Source organism: Thamnophis elegans, chromosome 10, assembly GCF_009769535.1.
Source record: "Thamnophis elegans isolate rThaEle1 chromosome 10, rThaEle1.pri, whole genome shotgun sequence".
Classification (NCBI taxonomy): Eukaryota; Metazoa; Chordata; class Lepidosauria; order Squamata; family Colubridae; genus Thamnophis; species Thamnophis elegans.
In genome coordinates, this window is record NC_045550.1 from 14,071,634 (window position 1) to 14,088,892 (window position 17,259).

The 17,259-nt window shown below is 35.9% G+C and overlaps 1 protein-coding gene across 1 annotated transcript in view; it reads right to left on the minus strand.

The window, feature by feature from the left end:
* Window positions 1-17,259, minus strand: part of ATRNL1 (attractin like 1) — a 520,320-nt gene that overhangs the window by 328,194 nt on the left and 174,867 nt on the right. The window contains exons 22-24 of the mRNA XM_032225338.1: window positions 10,953-11,047; window positions 8,993-9,071; window positions 6,858-7,015 (exon numbers count right to left, since the gene is read on the minus strand). Coding sequence (XP_032081229.1) covers window positions 6,858-7,015; window positions 8,993-9,071; window positions 10,953-11,047 — 332 coding nt within the window. The remainder of the gene's footprint in view (window positions 1-6,857; window positions 7,016-8,992; window positions 9,072-10,952; window positions 11,048-17,259) is intronic.

The following is a 17,259-nucleotide window of genomic DNA, read 5'->3' on the forward strand; positions in this document are numbered from 1 at the left end:
TATGAACTTCCTACCATATTTTTGGGAGTATAAGACTCACCTTTTTCCCTCAAAAAAGAGGCTGAAAATCTGGGTGCGTCTTATACACTGAATATAGGAATTTTTTGTCTCCCCAAACCCCGCCCCTTCACCAAAATGGCCATGCATAGCTTATAGGAGGCGTTCAGGGGCTGGTTTCCTCATTGACTCCTGGGGGCTGGGGAGCTCCTGGGGGCTGGGGAGGGCAGAAATGAGCAAATAGTGGACCGTTTTTTGCTCAATATTGCACCCCCCCCCAAAGTCCCCAGGAGCACTCTATAAGCTTCCTAATGTCCTATTGTTTGATAGTTTTAAATGTATTGTTGCACTCCAGTTGTTTTGGGATTGTATTCAAGATGTCTATAATTATTGGTACTATCTTTGCTTCTTTTGCCAGAGCTGTCTACTTATACTTGCAAGTCTCTACATTGTTGATTTTTTCCAGTTCTTTCCTTTCAGTTCTGATGTCTCCAGGTAGTGGCACATCCATTATCCAGACCTTTTGTCTATTTGTAATCCCACCAGTCCTTGCTTGCAGGCAAATGGATTTCTGTCAGATATTCCATTGCAAATTGTTGGTGCTTTGTCATGATATGGTTTCATTCTGTGTGATCTTGAAGCCACTAACTAGGTACTGTAACTATTTCTTCAGTTTCTTTGCAGGGACAGAATTTGCTGTCTTCTCAATTCTGGATTTCTATACATTTCTTTATTATTATTATTATTATTATTATACAATTGTATCACAGTGGCAGTTGTTTCACCGGATTTGGAATTGGTCACTAGTCGGGCCCCACCCAGGGGCCTAGGACGTCGTAACGTATTTTCGTAATATGCGTGCAGATCCAAGCAGTGCGGCTTTTTGCATTTGACTGATGGTGATTTTGTCAATTTTTAACTGTTTTAAATGTAATTCCAGTGCTTTTGGAATAGCACCCAGTGTGCCAATTACCACTGGAATTACCACTGCTGGTTTGTGCCATAGTAGTTGAATTTCGATTTTTAAGTCCTGGTATTTTGCAATTTTTTCATGTTCCTTCTCGGGGACCCTGCTATCAAATGGTATTGCGATGTCTATGATTGTGACCTTATTTTTCTCAACCAGTGTGATGTCCGGTGTATTATGCGCCAGTATTTTGTTTGTTTGTATGCGAAAATCCCACAAGATCTTGACCATCTGATTTTCGGTGACTTTTTCAGGTTGATGTTCCCACCAGTTTGTTGCTGTTTTAATATTATAATGTTTGCACAAATTCCAATGGATCATTTGTACTACTGAATTGTGCCGCAATTTATAATCAGTTTGCGCAATTTTTTTACAGCAGCTGAGTATGTGATATTATTATTATTGTTTGCAACAACAAAATTGTATCACAGCGGCCAGTTCTTTCGCCGGATTTGGCATTGATTTCTAGTTGGGCCCCACCCAAGGGCCTAGGACGTCGTAACGTATTTTCATAATATGCGTGCAGATCCAAGCAGTGCGGCTTTTTGCATTTGACTGATGGTGATCTTGTCAATTTTTAACTGTTTTAAATGTAATTCCAGTGCTTTTGGAATAGCACCCAGTGTGCCAATTACCACTGGAATTACCATTGCTGGTTTGTGCCATAGTCATTGAATTTCGATTTTTAAGTCCTGGTATTTTGCGATTTTTTCACATTCCTTCTCATCGACCCTGCTATCACCTGGTATTGCAATGTCTATGATTGTAACTATTATTGCTATTATTATTATACAATTGTATCACAGCGGCCAGTTGTTTCACTGGATTTGGAATTGGTTACTAGTCGGGCCCCACCAGGGGCCTAGGACGTTGTAACGTATTTTCGTAATATGCGTGCAGATCGTAACGTATTTTCATAATATGCGTGCAGATCCAACCAGTGTGATGTCTGGTGTATTATGTGCCAGTATTTTGTCGGTTTGTATACGGAAATCCCACAAGATCTTGACCATCTGATTTTCGGTGACTTTTTCAGGCTGATGTTCCCACCAGTTTGTTGCTGTTTTAATATTATAATTTTTGCACAAATTCCAATGGATCATTTGCGCTACTGAATTGTGCCGCAATTTATAATCAGTCTGCGTGATTTTTTTACAGCAGCTGAGTATGTGATCAACAGTTTCATCAGCTTCTTTGCAAAGTCTGCATTTGGCATCATCAGAGGATTTTTCGATTTTGGCCTTAATGGCAATTGTGCGGATAGCTTGTTCTTGTGCAGCCAGGATTAGTAACTCTGTTTCTTTCTTTAATGTACCTGTTGTTAACCATAACCAAGTTTGTTCACTGTCCACTTTATCTTTTATTTTTTCCAGAAATTGGCCATGCAGTGCTTTGTTCTGCCAACTCTCCATTCTTGATTTTATCACATCTTTTCTGTATTCTTGTTTCGTCTGTTGGGCCTTCAGTAGATTTTTGTTCTTTACTTCGATTAATAGATGTTCTTGACTTTCTTTTAAATAATCAGCCAGTGCATGTTTTTCTTCTTCAACTGTTTGCTTCACTTGTAATAATCCTCTGCCACCTGATTTTCAGGGAGGTACAGTCTATCAATATCACCACGTGGATGTAAACTGTAGTGCATTGTCATTAGTTACCTGGTTTTTCGGTCCAAAATGTCCAAATCAGCTTGGGTCCAGTTAACTATACCAGCTGTGTATCTTATAACTGGTATTGCCCAGGTATTTATGGCCTTGATTGTATTTCCACCATCATTATTATTATACAATTGTATCACAGCGGCCAGTTGTTTCGCCGGATATGGCATTGGTTACTAGTCAGGCCCCACCCAGGGGCCTAGGACGTCATAACGTATTTTCGTAATATGCGTGCAGATCCAAGCAGTGCGGCTTTTTGCATTTGACTGATGGTGATTTTGTCAATTTTTAACTGTTTTAAATGTAATTCCAGTGCTTTTGGAATAGCACCCAGTGTGCCAATTACCACTGGAATTATCACTGCTGGTTTGTGCCATAGTCGTTGAATTTTGATTTTTAAATCCTGGTATCTTGCGATTTTTTCATGTTCCTTCTCGGCGACCCTGCTATCACCTGGTATTGCGATGTCTATGATTGTGACCTTATTTTTCTCCACCAGTGTGATGTCTGGTGTATTATGCGCCAGTATTTTGTCAGTTTGTATACGGAAATCCCACAAGATCTTAACCATCTGATTTTCGGTGACTTTTTCAGGCTGATGTTCCCACCAGTTTGTTGCTGTTTTAATATTATAATTTTTGCACAAATTCCAATGGATCATTTGTGCTACTGAATTGTGCCGCAATTTATAATCAGTCTGCGTGATTTTTTTACAGCAGCCGAGTATGTGATCAACAGTTTCATCAGCTTCTTTGCAAAATCTGCATTTGGCATCATCAGAGGATTTTTCGATTTTGGCCTTAATGGCATTTGTGCGGATAGCTTGTTCTTGCGCAGCCAGGATTAGTGACACTGTTTCTTTCTTTAATGTACCTGTTGTTAACCATAACCAAGTTTGTTCACTGTCCACTTTATCTTTTATTTTTTCCAGAAATTGGCCATGCAGTGCTTTGTTCTGCCAACTCTCCATTCTTGATTTTATCACATCTTTTCTGTATTCTTGTTTCGTCTGTTGGGCCTTCAGTAGATTTTTGTTCTTTACTTCGATTAATAGATGTTCTTGACTTTCTTTTAAATAATCAGCCAGTGCATGTTTTTCTTCTTCAACTGTTTGCTTCACTTGTAATAATCCTCTGCCACCTGACTTTCGGGGCAGATATAGTCTATCAGTATCACCACGTGGATGTAAACTGTAGTGCATTGTCATTAGTTTCCTGGTTTTTCGGTCCAAAAGGTCCAAATCAGCTTGTGTCCAGTTAACTATACCAGCTGTGTATCTTATAACTGGTATTGCCCAGGTATTTATGGCCTTGATTGTATTTCCACCATTCAATTTAGATTTCAAAATTTTCCTAACTCTGTTGGTGTACTCTCGCCTGACAATAGTTTTTACTTCTTCATGCTTGATGTTATCCAACTGCAGAATGCCTAAGTATTTGTAGGCTTCATTTTCTTTGCATTTAATTAATTGGCCATTGGGCATTTCAATTCCCTCACATGCAGTGATTTTGCCCCTTTTTATGGATACAGTGGCACATTTTTCCATGCCAAACTGCATTGAAATATCGGTGCTGAATACTCGGACTGTGTTTGTCAATGATTGGATTTCTATTTCTGACTTTCCATAGAGTTTCAAATCATCTATATACAGTAAATGCGAATTTTTTTCAGCTTCTTTGGCTATTTGGTAGCCTAATTTCATTTTTTTAAGATTACTGTTAGTGGGATCATTGCGATGATGAAGAGAAGAGGTGAAAGTGAATCACCCTGGAAAATTCCTCGCTTGATATTAACCATTCCGTAGATCTCATTCCCTACTGCCAACTCAGTTCTCCATTGTTTCATCGCCTTTTCAGTAAAGGATGTAATATTTTTGCTAATGCCAGTTGTTTCTAAGCATTTTATGATCCAACTATGTGGCAGTGAGTCAAATGCCTTTTTGTAATCAATCCAGACCATATTCAAGTTCGTTTTTCTGTTCTTACAATTTTCTAATATCATTTTATCAATTAGAAGCTGATCTTTTGTGCCCCTGCTCCTTCTTTTGTTGCCTTTTTGCTCTACTGGTAAGATGTTGTTTGTTTCCAAATAATCCATCATATTATCTGCAATAATGCCTGTGAGTAATTTGAAGGTTGTTGGCAAGCATGTTATTGGTCTGTAGTTTTCAGGTGTTGTTCCTTTAGTTGCATCTTTCTGAATCAAGTATGTTTTTCCAGTTGTCAACCATTCATCAATTTGGCCGTTTTGTAAAATTTCATTCAATTGCCTGGCCAATATTGCATGTAAACTGGTCAGATATTTGAGCCAGAAACCATTATTATTATTATTATTATTATTATTATTATTATTATTATTATATCATTCTATTAACCATCTATGATGTAGTGTAAATTGCAGAAGAGTATAAGAGAGCTTTTCTATTAGAAAATATTATAAAGATTCTCAGACTGATTAATATGTGTTGCTGTTTCTTATACTTTTTCAATGACATTATTTTGTCATCTTGATTCAAGAATCAATATTGTTCCACAAAAGGAAGTAGAAAATCCAAATACCTGTGAATCACAACAAGAATATGCTTTGGGAAATAGCAGAGGGCTGCTCATTTCTTAAATAAATTGTCGGGAACATTCTGAAATTCTACTTTTTATCCATAGTTTCTCCTCCAAATCTTTGTCCAGAAAGTTACAGAACCCTCCAAAATTATGTGAAAAAGAAAGATATAAAGAAAATTGCTGCCTATTCTTACATCAAAGTATCCCCAAATCTTGGTTACAACTATGAAATGAAGGTTTCTAATTGCACGATTCTAGATGAAATTAGAGCAATAAAAGCCATTTCTCCCAAATTTATTTTATGGAATGTGTTTAAATAAACATTTTTTTTCACAGCAACTATGTGTATATAATAAAGAAGTCTATTACTATGGCTGTTAAAATAGTTCTCAGTGAAAAACTTCACATATTTATTTACAAAATGTCAAAAAGATGTAAGCAAAAATGGACATATTGAAAAGTTTGTCTATTAAATGGCATATTAGAGAAATGTTTATATTAAAACAAAGCAGTACTTTTAAAACTAGAAGGTAAAGGTAATTGTATAAAATGAAAAGTTGAATATATATGACAGAGTCATAAATGAGTAAACATTGATCCATACATCCATATATGTAATCCATAGTATTCTTTTTTCTGAGATAGTTGAAATTATATGTATAGGACAGAGGAGACGCTGGTTCAAATTTATTCTAAATCAAAGAGGTTCAGGGGTGACTTTAAGCCACTCAGTAGAAATAATCTCAAAATTCTTGGAGTGAAGAAAATGGATGAGGAAGGATTACATATACCACCCTGCAGTCCTATAGAAAAGGTAGGATACAGATCTAATATTTTAAAAAACCTCAAATATTTAGATACTCTTCACATATGCCTTTAAGTAGCAAGGTATAAACTAGGGCTTTTTGTGACAGATCAAGCAATTAACATATGCTTATCAAATTCTGCATTTTTTTTCTTTTTTCTATAGAATCAAATCACAGTGTTATCACATAGCTACTGTATTTTTGGGAGTATAAGACATACCTTTTCCCTCAAAAAAGAGGCTGAAAATCTGGGTGAGTCTTATACACTGAATACAGCATTTTTGGCCTCCCAAAACCCTGCCCCCTTTGCAAAAATGGTCGTGCATAGCCTTTAGGAGGCTTCCAGAGTGCTACTGGAGGCTGGGGAAGGCAAAAATGAGTGAAAAACAGGCCATTTTTGCCCCTCCCCACAGGCCCTAGGAGCACTCTATAAGCCTTCTAAAACCTATGCATGTCCTTTTTTTGATGAAAAACAGGCCAGTTTTCATGACAAACATGCCCTTTTTTGCTGGTTAGGAGCACTTCACAAAAAACGGGCTGTTTTTGGGAGGTCTGCAGAGTGCAACAACTTATTTTTAATTTGCCTCTTCAAAATCTTGGTGCGTCTTATACTCTGAAAAATACGGTAATTGATTGTGGTTCTCAAAAATATGCCTAGCCTATAGATTTGCATTTTCACCAAACAATAAAGCTAGATCTTTATTTTATATCTGTAGATGGCAGTTTCAGAAAAGCTTTTTTAAAAAAGGGTAGTAATGCACACACAGTAAGAAGAATATTCATAATTCATAATCCAAGATATCACTCCATATTCTGAATTCAGACGTGCATATCTCGTAGCCTGTAAAAAGCACTATTATTTGTTTATACTAACCTGTATTTTGATTGGCCATGAAAAGTTGCTGACATATACATAGAAAGTGATATTTGGGTTGCTTCTGAAATTGAATTTTTCGCAGGAAAAACTGTCCCTATATTCCTTGATATTAGTCTTCGAAACTACAGGAATTTCTTCTCCGGATATTGTTCCAGCTATTAAAAAGTATACAAAGTCAATAAAAAACCATTTTTAAAATTGTTAAATTACATAATCCAAAAAGATGCCTATTATATACTGTATGTATGTAAGAAAGGTACAAAAAAGTATAATTTGATTGACATTATATAGGTTAATGAAGCATAATAGAGAAACGTAACTACATTATAAAAATGAAGCAATTACACAAATAAAAAAATTTGTCAGTATGTGAATATATACACATATCTTATTACAAGTTTGTTTCAACCATACATAATGGAATTGAATTTATAGCAACTTTGTTTCATTTAACTTCATGGTTAATAGTTTCCAGAAGTAATTTATATGTAGCAATTTATACTAAAACTGCCAAGTTATTCAAGTATAGAATTGTCTTGATTATGAAATATTGCTGTAGTTTTTCAGCTGTTGCTAACAAAGATAATATCCATCCTGATAAACTTATTTCATTTGCAAGAAATGAGATTATTCAGCTATGCTATTTAATCTGTATATTGCTGAACTAGTTAAATCAGACAACAATGAATATTTACACACACACACACACACACACAACTCAAATGTATTTAGTAGAAGAGAAGTGTTTAGTAGAAGGGCTTATCCATCCTTTGGTGTCAGCCAGACATGAGATTAGGAAACATCCAATATTTATCAAATTCCTAGATTCATATTAAATGCAATTAAGTATAACAATCTAGGAAGGTCTTTCTTTCATTGGAGAGATAAGAGTAGCATATGCTTTTTTGATATTAATATTTGGAAAACAAACACTATTTTGTTTTGTATTTGTTTTGTATTTGTCATTCTAAATATTTAAATTACAGGCATAACTCCGTTCTTTAGACATCATAATTCAGTGCCAGTACTATGCAGAAATTAAATTTTTGTATTAATTTTTATTGTAAAAAAGCATTATATGGTAAATTTACTGAAGAATAGAGTCTTTGTTCTTTTTGAAACATTGTTATCAAGTTTAATTTTACTAGCTTGTACTAAAATTGATAAATATTATGAATATCCTATAATCCCAACAGAGATATTCTTCTGTGTTCGAATAGAGGTGTACTCAGCTTCAATTCAACACATGGAATTGATGAAATATCAGCCATTGCAGATGATTGTAATACTATTTACTTCACTGCCTTCAGTTGTTCTTCTACGGTCCAGAATTTAAAAGATTGACACCTGATCTATCAATCAGATAGAGGTGGAATTTATTCTGGGAAGATTGGCACTATGTAATATGTGTAGTCATAATTCCTTTCCAAATATTGTGTTCTTCCTCAAATATATTTACAAATATTGAAAACATACATGCAAATATATAATTGCAAACTCTCCATTTTCATTGTGCATAATTCATTAACATTCAATCAAGGGTGGTCTCCTTGAATATGTTTTCCGAAAGTCAACAGAACAAATGCAAGGAAACTTTCTAAACAAAGCTTTTTATTAAAAACCAATGAAAAATCAATGAAAAAAACTGGATCCAAAAGCTTGAGTGTAGGGGAATGAACAGATGATAAGCAAATTCTTTTATTAGAACACACAGAAGAATTTTCTTGTTTGATATCAATGTTAAGTTTAATAATTAAATTCCAAGCTTCAACATTGAAACAAAGAAATTAAAAAAACTGTCTCTCTGCTGTAGTCAAGGAAGTAATTTATCTTAATTAAAATCACTCTGTTCATAATACTGCCACTATAACATTTTAAAGAGCATACAAGGTTTTGTTACTCAAGTAATTTTAATTGAATAAGAAAGTTAACATGTTAATGAACCTTAATTTAATTTGCAAATTATCTGTTTTAAGTAATGTCATTAATAATGTCATAATGAGAATGGAAAAGAATGTATTTTATTAACATTTACTAATAAGAAATGAAAAGCAATCATGTAAATATAGTAAGCACGTTACTACGTGAGATAATATTAAAAAGGAAAACTACTAATAAGGTGTCTTTCTTACCTGTAGAGCCAATAGACCATGTGATATTGAGGTTAAAGTTATTTGATGCATTAATTGATATGTCCAGATTTTTGTTTGACTAAACATTTAAAAACAAAACATAAACATTACATTAGAAACAGCTTAACCTTTGTTCATAGCTACTTCGATATTAACCCTAAAGACCATTGACTTGATTCAGAAAAGAAAGTTCACCCATATAAGGCACTATTCCCATTCCCCCAGCAATCAACAGAAAAAATCTCTACAGGTAAAGAGAACTATTAAATACAACTGCTAGTAGAGAACCAAAAATTTTCAAAATCCAAAACAGTAATAGAAAAAAAGGATAAAAAATTTAAATTTGGAGAAAATTGAATTAAATGTAACATTTTATTGTCTTTTAGCATTATGTAGTTATTTTAATATTTTGTAAGATGAACTATATTGCAATTTGCTTAAAATATGGTTTGAGAAGTAATAGCTGATGGATTGAATTTTTTTAGAAGTGTTTAATACTGCATCTCCAAATCCTTAAACTTCAAGAAATGATGTCCAATAATTACAACAGATGTTAATTTTTGCTTCCTCAACGGGAGGTAGTATTAAAGTATTATATAAATAGACAATCATCAAAGACTGAAAACATCAACTGTACAAAGAGATGAAAACAATATTATTTTGGATCGATAAAAAAATTATTTTAACAAAAAGAAAAAAGAAAATAGTCTCAGAATACCTATTGTGCCATAATGAAACATCATCTTATCATTTTCAAATATTGTATTTGACTATCAGCAGTTAATTTTTTGATTATTTTATCCTTTAAAAACTTACCTAGAAATTTAGTTATATGATTATTGTTGTTAGCGTACCTTCCAGTGAATTTCTGACTTCCTTGACTAGTACCTGCTATTTTCTTGGCAAGGTTTTTCGGAAGTGGTTCGCCTGCTTTCTAGGGCTGAGAGAGAATATCTGGCCCAGGGTCACCTGGCTGGCATTGTGCCCAAGGCAGGATTAGAACTCATAAGTCCCTACTTTCTAGTCTTACTCCCTAGACTTACTCCCTACACAAAACTGGCTCTTAATTATTTTATATTGGTTTATATTGTTTTTATTTTTTATCTTGCCTGGTTTTGCTGTTTTTATGGTCTTTTTTATTGTGAACTATTCAAAGCATATTTGATTAAAGGGGAAAAAGAGGCAATTGCTAATGTATAGAAATCAAAACTCTGGTCCACCTGACACTAACTCCAGCAATATAAATGAAACAGTTCATTCTCTCATTTGTACTGGACCCGATTACGTTCAATCGATTTGGAAAGATTTGGCCTCTGACACAGGGAAATAATGGAATAGACTAGAATACCCAAGCACTTAAAACTCCTATTCCTATCACTGATGATGTCTTATTTTGTAAGGTAAATGAGTTTAATTACAAAAATAAGAAAGTAGAATACTTCTTCATCCTACAAAAGTATAAGAAGTAAAGACTCAGCCACCAATATGGTCTATAATTTTTTTTAATCTAAAATTTAACAATGTTACAGATTTATGTGGAGTTGTTTTTTCATATCTACATCATTTATCCTTATATGTTTTTATGACTGCTTCCAGAGCAGGATTATTGTACTTCACAGAAGCAGCTTGATTACTTAATCCTAACCATACAACCCCATAGACCAAATGAGTAACACTAAATAATGAAGAAATTGAATGAGGGATAACAAACTAGCTTACTGTGTGAAAATTGTAAGAACAAGAGGACTAGAGAAGAATAGCCATTTTTTGTCAGCTTCAGTATTAAGGTTTGCAAAGCTAACAGTTACATAACCACTTCCTGGTTGTCTTAAAGTTACCTATCACAATTCTATTTGGCTCCATTCTGTTTTTCAAAGAGATTTGTTTAGAAAAAGAGATACATATAAAATAAAACTATAATAGAAAATTATAACACATGTTCTCATTTATATCAACTTACCTGTTCAGGATTTGCAATGAAGTTTATGGCAGTGTGATGACGATCATCTTCTTGTAACAGACTGAAGGTAAACTGGTAGTCAATCAGTAAACTATCTGTGAAAAAAATATTAAAATGAACAGATGGGATCATATTGAATTCAGAAGTTTCAGATTCCTGAAAACTTCAATATAGTTTAGAATGTATACATTACAGCTAGAGAATTAGTAAGCTTGATCTTTTCATTCTTTAGTGCAGTTCTGTTTTCTTGTGCTTAACAGACAAAAATTAAGAAAAATAACAAAAATGTTAAAATACAATATCCATGATTATTTATATTTCACATTTTTGAACCACCCTTCTCGCTCAACAAATATGTTGACAGTCGCAGGTTTTCATTACTTTATAATCTGTCAATAATTTTAATTAGTCATTCAAATATTAAACCTAATAAGTGATAAAGGACAAAACTAATTTCCTTTCCTCTCTATAGCCTTTGATTCTATGGAAGGTTTGTCCAATTGCAGTGAAACGTCCAAGTCCCTATAGGGGATGCTTGTTGACCCAGTTCGTTTGATACTAGTTTTCATTTGTCAAAATTTACTGAAATATAAATATAATGTCACATTCCAAGTCACCAATACTGAAGAAACCAATAGAGAGAAAGGTTTGTTTGATGCAAGGTTTTTATCTCTCTCTAGCAGTCAAGTGTTAACTGGCACTGAATGACAATGATACAAAGGTAAGCAAGTCAGTTCTAACCAAGATAACACCATTATCATTCATATATATGTTTTTTTATTTGTGCTGATAAATAAATAAAGGGAGACTTAGTATAGATCTATTTCAAGCTATTTAGCTCTCATCAGCTAGCCATACCCTTACTGGGATTTGAACCTGGGCTATATTACATCCTAGGCAAACTTCTTAGCCATTAGGCCACAGGCTCTTATCCGTTAACAGCGAAGCCAGGGTGAAAGGTATCTATTAGATTTTTTTTTACAACCCCTGGTAAGCCCCAATTATGGGAGGAAGCTAACTGCTTCCATCATATATATATATAAAGATTTTTATCTAATAGATCTAATAGATCTATACTAGTCTCCCTTTATTTATTTATCAGCACAAATACAACATATATATACACACACACACACACACACACACACACACACATACATACATACAATTTCCCCCCCCCAGTTCCACTCACAATTCCACTCAGATGACACTCCTAACCACCAGCACCAATCACCATGACCCTCAACAACCTTCGCCACATCAACTGCACCCGAGCAGAAAAGTTACTTCCCAGTAGGTTCTGAAATGCAGCGGTTGTCCAGGAAGGTGCACCTGCAGAGTTATGAGGGAAGCCATGCAGAGCCGCATGCAGCTACAGGCTTCGCCAACATCAGAGAGAGGAGGGGAGGGGCTTCAGCGGCAGCCCCAGTAGCGTTAAGGGCAGTGGCGGCATTGGTGGTGTGTATACATGGGCAAGCGAGTCACATTGGCATGGACATGCTCGCCCCAAATGGCAGCCTGAGGGCTGACATAAATATAAATATATATGTATGCGTATGCCAGTTGTGTATGCGTATGCGTATGCCAGAGGCGTATGTGTATGCGTATGCCAGTGGTGGGTTGCAGGTGGTATGCCCCACCCACGCTCCTTACCAGCACTTGCTATTGCCGCTTCCGTGCATGCGTACGGCACGTACGGCACCTGCGTGACACTCCGCGGAGCAGCTGGAGTATTGCGGAGGTTTGCGGAAGCATCATTTGCACGTGCATGTGGGGGACTCCGTTCCAACCGTACCGGTTGGAATGGAATCCGTAACCCACCACTGGCATATGCTGACGGATATGCATATGCGTATGCATATGCATATGCGTATGCATATGCACAGATAGAGAAATAGATAGATAGATAGATAGATAGATAGATAGATAGATAGATAGAGAGAGAGAGAGATAGAGAGAGAGAGAGAGAGAGAGAGAGAAAGAGAGAGAGAGAGAGAGAGAGAGAGAGAGAGAGAGAGAGAGAGAGAGAGAGAGATTTTTCCACTGCACTTGACTATGATAAATTCTTATAACACATTCGGGGTTTTCAAAATAGGACCATCAGCACAAGATTTTTACAGTGAGAAACCATTTAACTATTTAGGGCAGTAGGTTTGGCAGTGAGCAATATTTGAAGAGGAAAGGGTAATTGAGAGCATTTTTGGCCACTTAAAGAAAATGCACTATACTTAGTGGGGTATTCATGTATTCATGTAATGTAATTCATGTATTTGATATATGACATTTCTAGGTGGTAAGACATAGATGTTCACTTGTGTTCCAAATCACTTTTCCCCTATATTGTTGTAGTATTTATTCTTACTATACTATTGCTCTTTCCAGATTTTTTTGTCTGATGAGGGCAATAATTCTTAACAATTGTTTTGGCCTTCAGCTATATATCTATCCTTACTGTTATTTTTTCTTTTTCTGGAAAACACTGTAGAATCATCCATCGTCATTTCAAGACTTTACCAATATACTCTCTTCACCAATATAGGGAAGTAAGAAAGAAAAGATTTGTTTACATGAAACTATATTATCTAAATTGGGTATTATTAGAAGTGGTCCTCACTTAGCAACAATTAGAACAACCAACTTTCACTAAGCACCGTAGTCACAAAGGAAACAATTTAACTTGTGTCTTCATTAACTCTTCTTGTCACAAGATGGTTGGAAAGCACCAAAAACTGTCTACATGAGTTCAGCACACTGCAATAGTCACAGATATGAGCCAACTTCAAAGTGGTCAAATGGCAGTCAGGTAACCCCAGGATGCTACAATGGTTATAAACATAAAGATTGATCACAACCGTTTTTTCTACACTACTGTAACTTCAAATGTCCGCTAAATTACTACCTGTATACTATAGCTCAGTGGTTCCCAAACTTGGTAACTTTAAGACTTGTGGACTTCAACTCCCAGAATTCTCCAGCAGAGCTGGCTGGAGAATTCTGGGAGTTGAAGTCCACAAGTCTTAAAGTTGCCAAGTTTGGGAACCACTGCTATAGCTGGTCAGAAAAAGGATAGGGATATATTCTCTTATGATGTACAGAACAGTAACATTTGAAATAGAGCCTGGGAATTCACACTGCTCCATATACTCAATTTTAGCATCAATATATAATGCAAAACCATTTAATTGGCAAAATAGCATAGTGCAGTGTAGCAGTTCAGTTTAGGAGTATATTGACAAAAAAACTAGTAGGCATACTATTTTTTTAAACCTATTATAATTATAATAATAGCAGTAGTGATTAATGTCTATGCGCTATTTCTTTGCTACATATTTTTTAGTAATATCCTACCATTGTCAGTTTCCGAGGTAACTTTTATTTAATATACAATGTACACTCTTGGAATAAACATTCCAATAAAAGAAGATTTTTTTGTCTAAATGTACATCCCACCAGATTTTAATATAAGACAATTTTACATTCCAAACAGCTTTCACTTTTGTAATATAAGCTATGCAAGTATATCTGACATGTGGCCAAACTTAAGCCATTTGTTCAAACAGTTAAAAAAAATCTTCCTAGCACTATCTGCAAGGTATTTATTTCAACTATTAAATACTGAAGCTAAATAAAACTATGCATAGTGTATGCAGATAATAATACTGATCTCTATACATTTGTGGCATAGCAATAAATTCTATGCAAACATACTGGCAATTAACAAGCTTCAGTCCTGGAGGAAATTAGAAAAAAAATTATAAGATGAACGAGTTGTCTTTAATCAAAGTCAATCAACTGCAGACCATTTAGGTGCCATGATGGCGCACTGGTTGAATGCAGTAATGCAGGCTAATTCAGTTCACTGCCAGGAGTTCGATCCTCACAGACTCAAGGTTGACTCAGCCTTCCATCCCTCCGAAGTCGGTAAAATGAGGAGCAGATTGCTGGGAGAAATATGCTGTACTCTGTAAACCACTTAAAGAGTGCTGGAGAGCAGTATGAAGTGTTATATAACTCAAAATGCTGTTGCTATATACTGGTACTACATTATGTTATTTGGAAACAATTTCCCAATTTAAAATTACATTTATATGTATGATTTCTGGACTTTAAATCTGCCATTTACAATCAGAAAGATTTTTCAAGATCAGATCAGCATTACCATTATTAGTAGGGAATTTCTTTATAGATTCTAAAATTTGCATATCAAATTTTATGAGAGTAAGATAATAAGAGTAACCATCAATGACTGTTTTTTGCAGTGACACATATACAAGGAGTTATGCAGCATGGATGGCATCTGCCCTATTTATTACTTCAATGATTGAATTAGATAAAATTAAGATGGTCACATCCCCAAGATATCCACTAGTATCCAAGTACACAGAACTCTTGCTCTCCTATAAGAGAGGGTTTAGAAAGATAGTGAGTTGTATAATTCAATAGAGAACAGAATGGGCTGGTATTTGAAAAAATGCAAAATACAAAGTCACATTGTTTTCCAAAAATGCCAAAAGATGAATCTAAATGAAAACCCAACAGGACAGGTGTATATTTGGGAGAGTTATTTTTTTTTTTGGGGGGGGGGGAATCTAGGGAATCTAGAAGGCTTATTGTTCATATATCAGCATGATATCATGACATTTTAATCAGGAATCATTTAAATCATTTGGTAAGAACTAAATAATGTTATTTAAACTATGTTAGATGGAGCATATATTTTCGGAATCATATAAATGGAATAGAGCAAGGGCTGTTTCTGTTATTTGGATTAGGCTTGAAACAATTTTCTTAGCAAATTCAAAACATTTACCAAATAAGTCATAGTGAGCTGTAAAAGGCCTTGCTTATTTCTAATATTCTTATTTTTGTTTCCTAAACACCTGAAGCAAATCCAGATGTGAAAATTTCTGTCTCTTTTGGGTTCTAGAGAAGTCAAAACTGAGCACATTTTCATGAAAGAATATGATTTATAGAAATAACAAAGGAATTGTGATTTCTGAAAATTCAGGATGCTGAAAATGAACCATAAAACAAATGTAGTAGCCTTTGTTGTTAGTTGCGAAATCATGTCCGACCCATCGCAACCCCATGGATAACATTCCTTCAGGTCTTCCTGTCCTCTACTATACTCAGGAGTCCATTTAAGCTCACGCTTACTGCTTCAGTGATTCCATCCAGCCACCTCATTCTCTTGTCATCTCCTACTTCTTTTGCCCTCAATCTTTCCCAGCATTAGGCTCTTCTCCATTGAGCCCTTCCTTCTCGTTACGTGGCCAAAGTATTTGAGTTTCATCTTACGAACCTGGGCTTCTAAAGAGCAGTCAAGGTTGATCTCTTCTAGGACTGATCAATTTGATCGCCTTGCAGTCCAAGGGACTCACAGGACCATAGTTCAAATGCATCAATTCTTTGGCGCTCAGCCTTTCTTATGGTCCAACTTTCACAGCCATACATTGCAACTGGGAAAGCTATAGCTATAGCTACATTTCTGACTATCTGACATCTTATACCAGCGATGGTGAACTTTTTTTGATTGTGTGCCATAAGGGTGGAGCGCAGGGAGGTCGTGCGCTGGTGTGCCACACCCATAATGCGCATGTGCGCATGAGAGGTGCTCCCTTCCATTTTTTGCATTATTTTTCACCCTCCCCAGGCTCCAGAGGCTTTATAAGAGCCTGGGAAGGGCGAAAACAGCCTCCCCCGCCCCCCTTGGAAGCTCTCCAGAGGTTTCAGGGACCTTCAGGAGGCTTGCCTGAAGCCTCCGGAGGGCAAAAAATGACCCTACGAGCAAACCGGAAGTCACTTCCAGTTTGGTCAAAGGGCCCTTTTTAGTCCTCCTGAGGTTACAGAGACCTTCAGGAGGCTTGGCCATTTTCATTCCTCCTGAAGGTCCCTGAAGCTTCCAGAAGGCTTAAACCGACCCTATGAGCAAACTGGAAGTCCGTTCCCAAACTTCTGGTTTGCCCATAGGGCCGGGTTGTTTTTAGCTCTGGAGGCTTCAGGGAAGCTCCTAAAGCATCTGGAGGGCCTGGGGGGCGGGGAAAGCTCTTTTTGCCCTCCACAGGCTCCTATAAAGCCTCTGAAGCCTGGGAAGGGAGAAAAATGGCTTTTAAAAAAAGCTGAACTCAGTTGGCTAGTGCGCGCATGCGCACTGGCCAGCTAACAGGGCAAAGCCTCGCATGCCCTGACAAATGGCCCTGTGTGCCACCTGTGGCACGTGTGCCATACGTTCGCCATCCCAGGCTTATACAAATGATAATTTTTAAAATATGTTGTTTTAATATCCATAATCCTTAAATGGTATGGA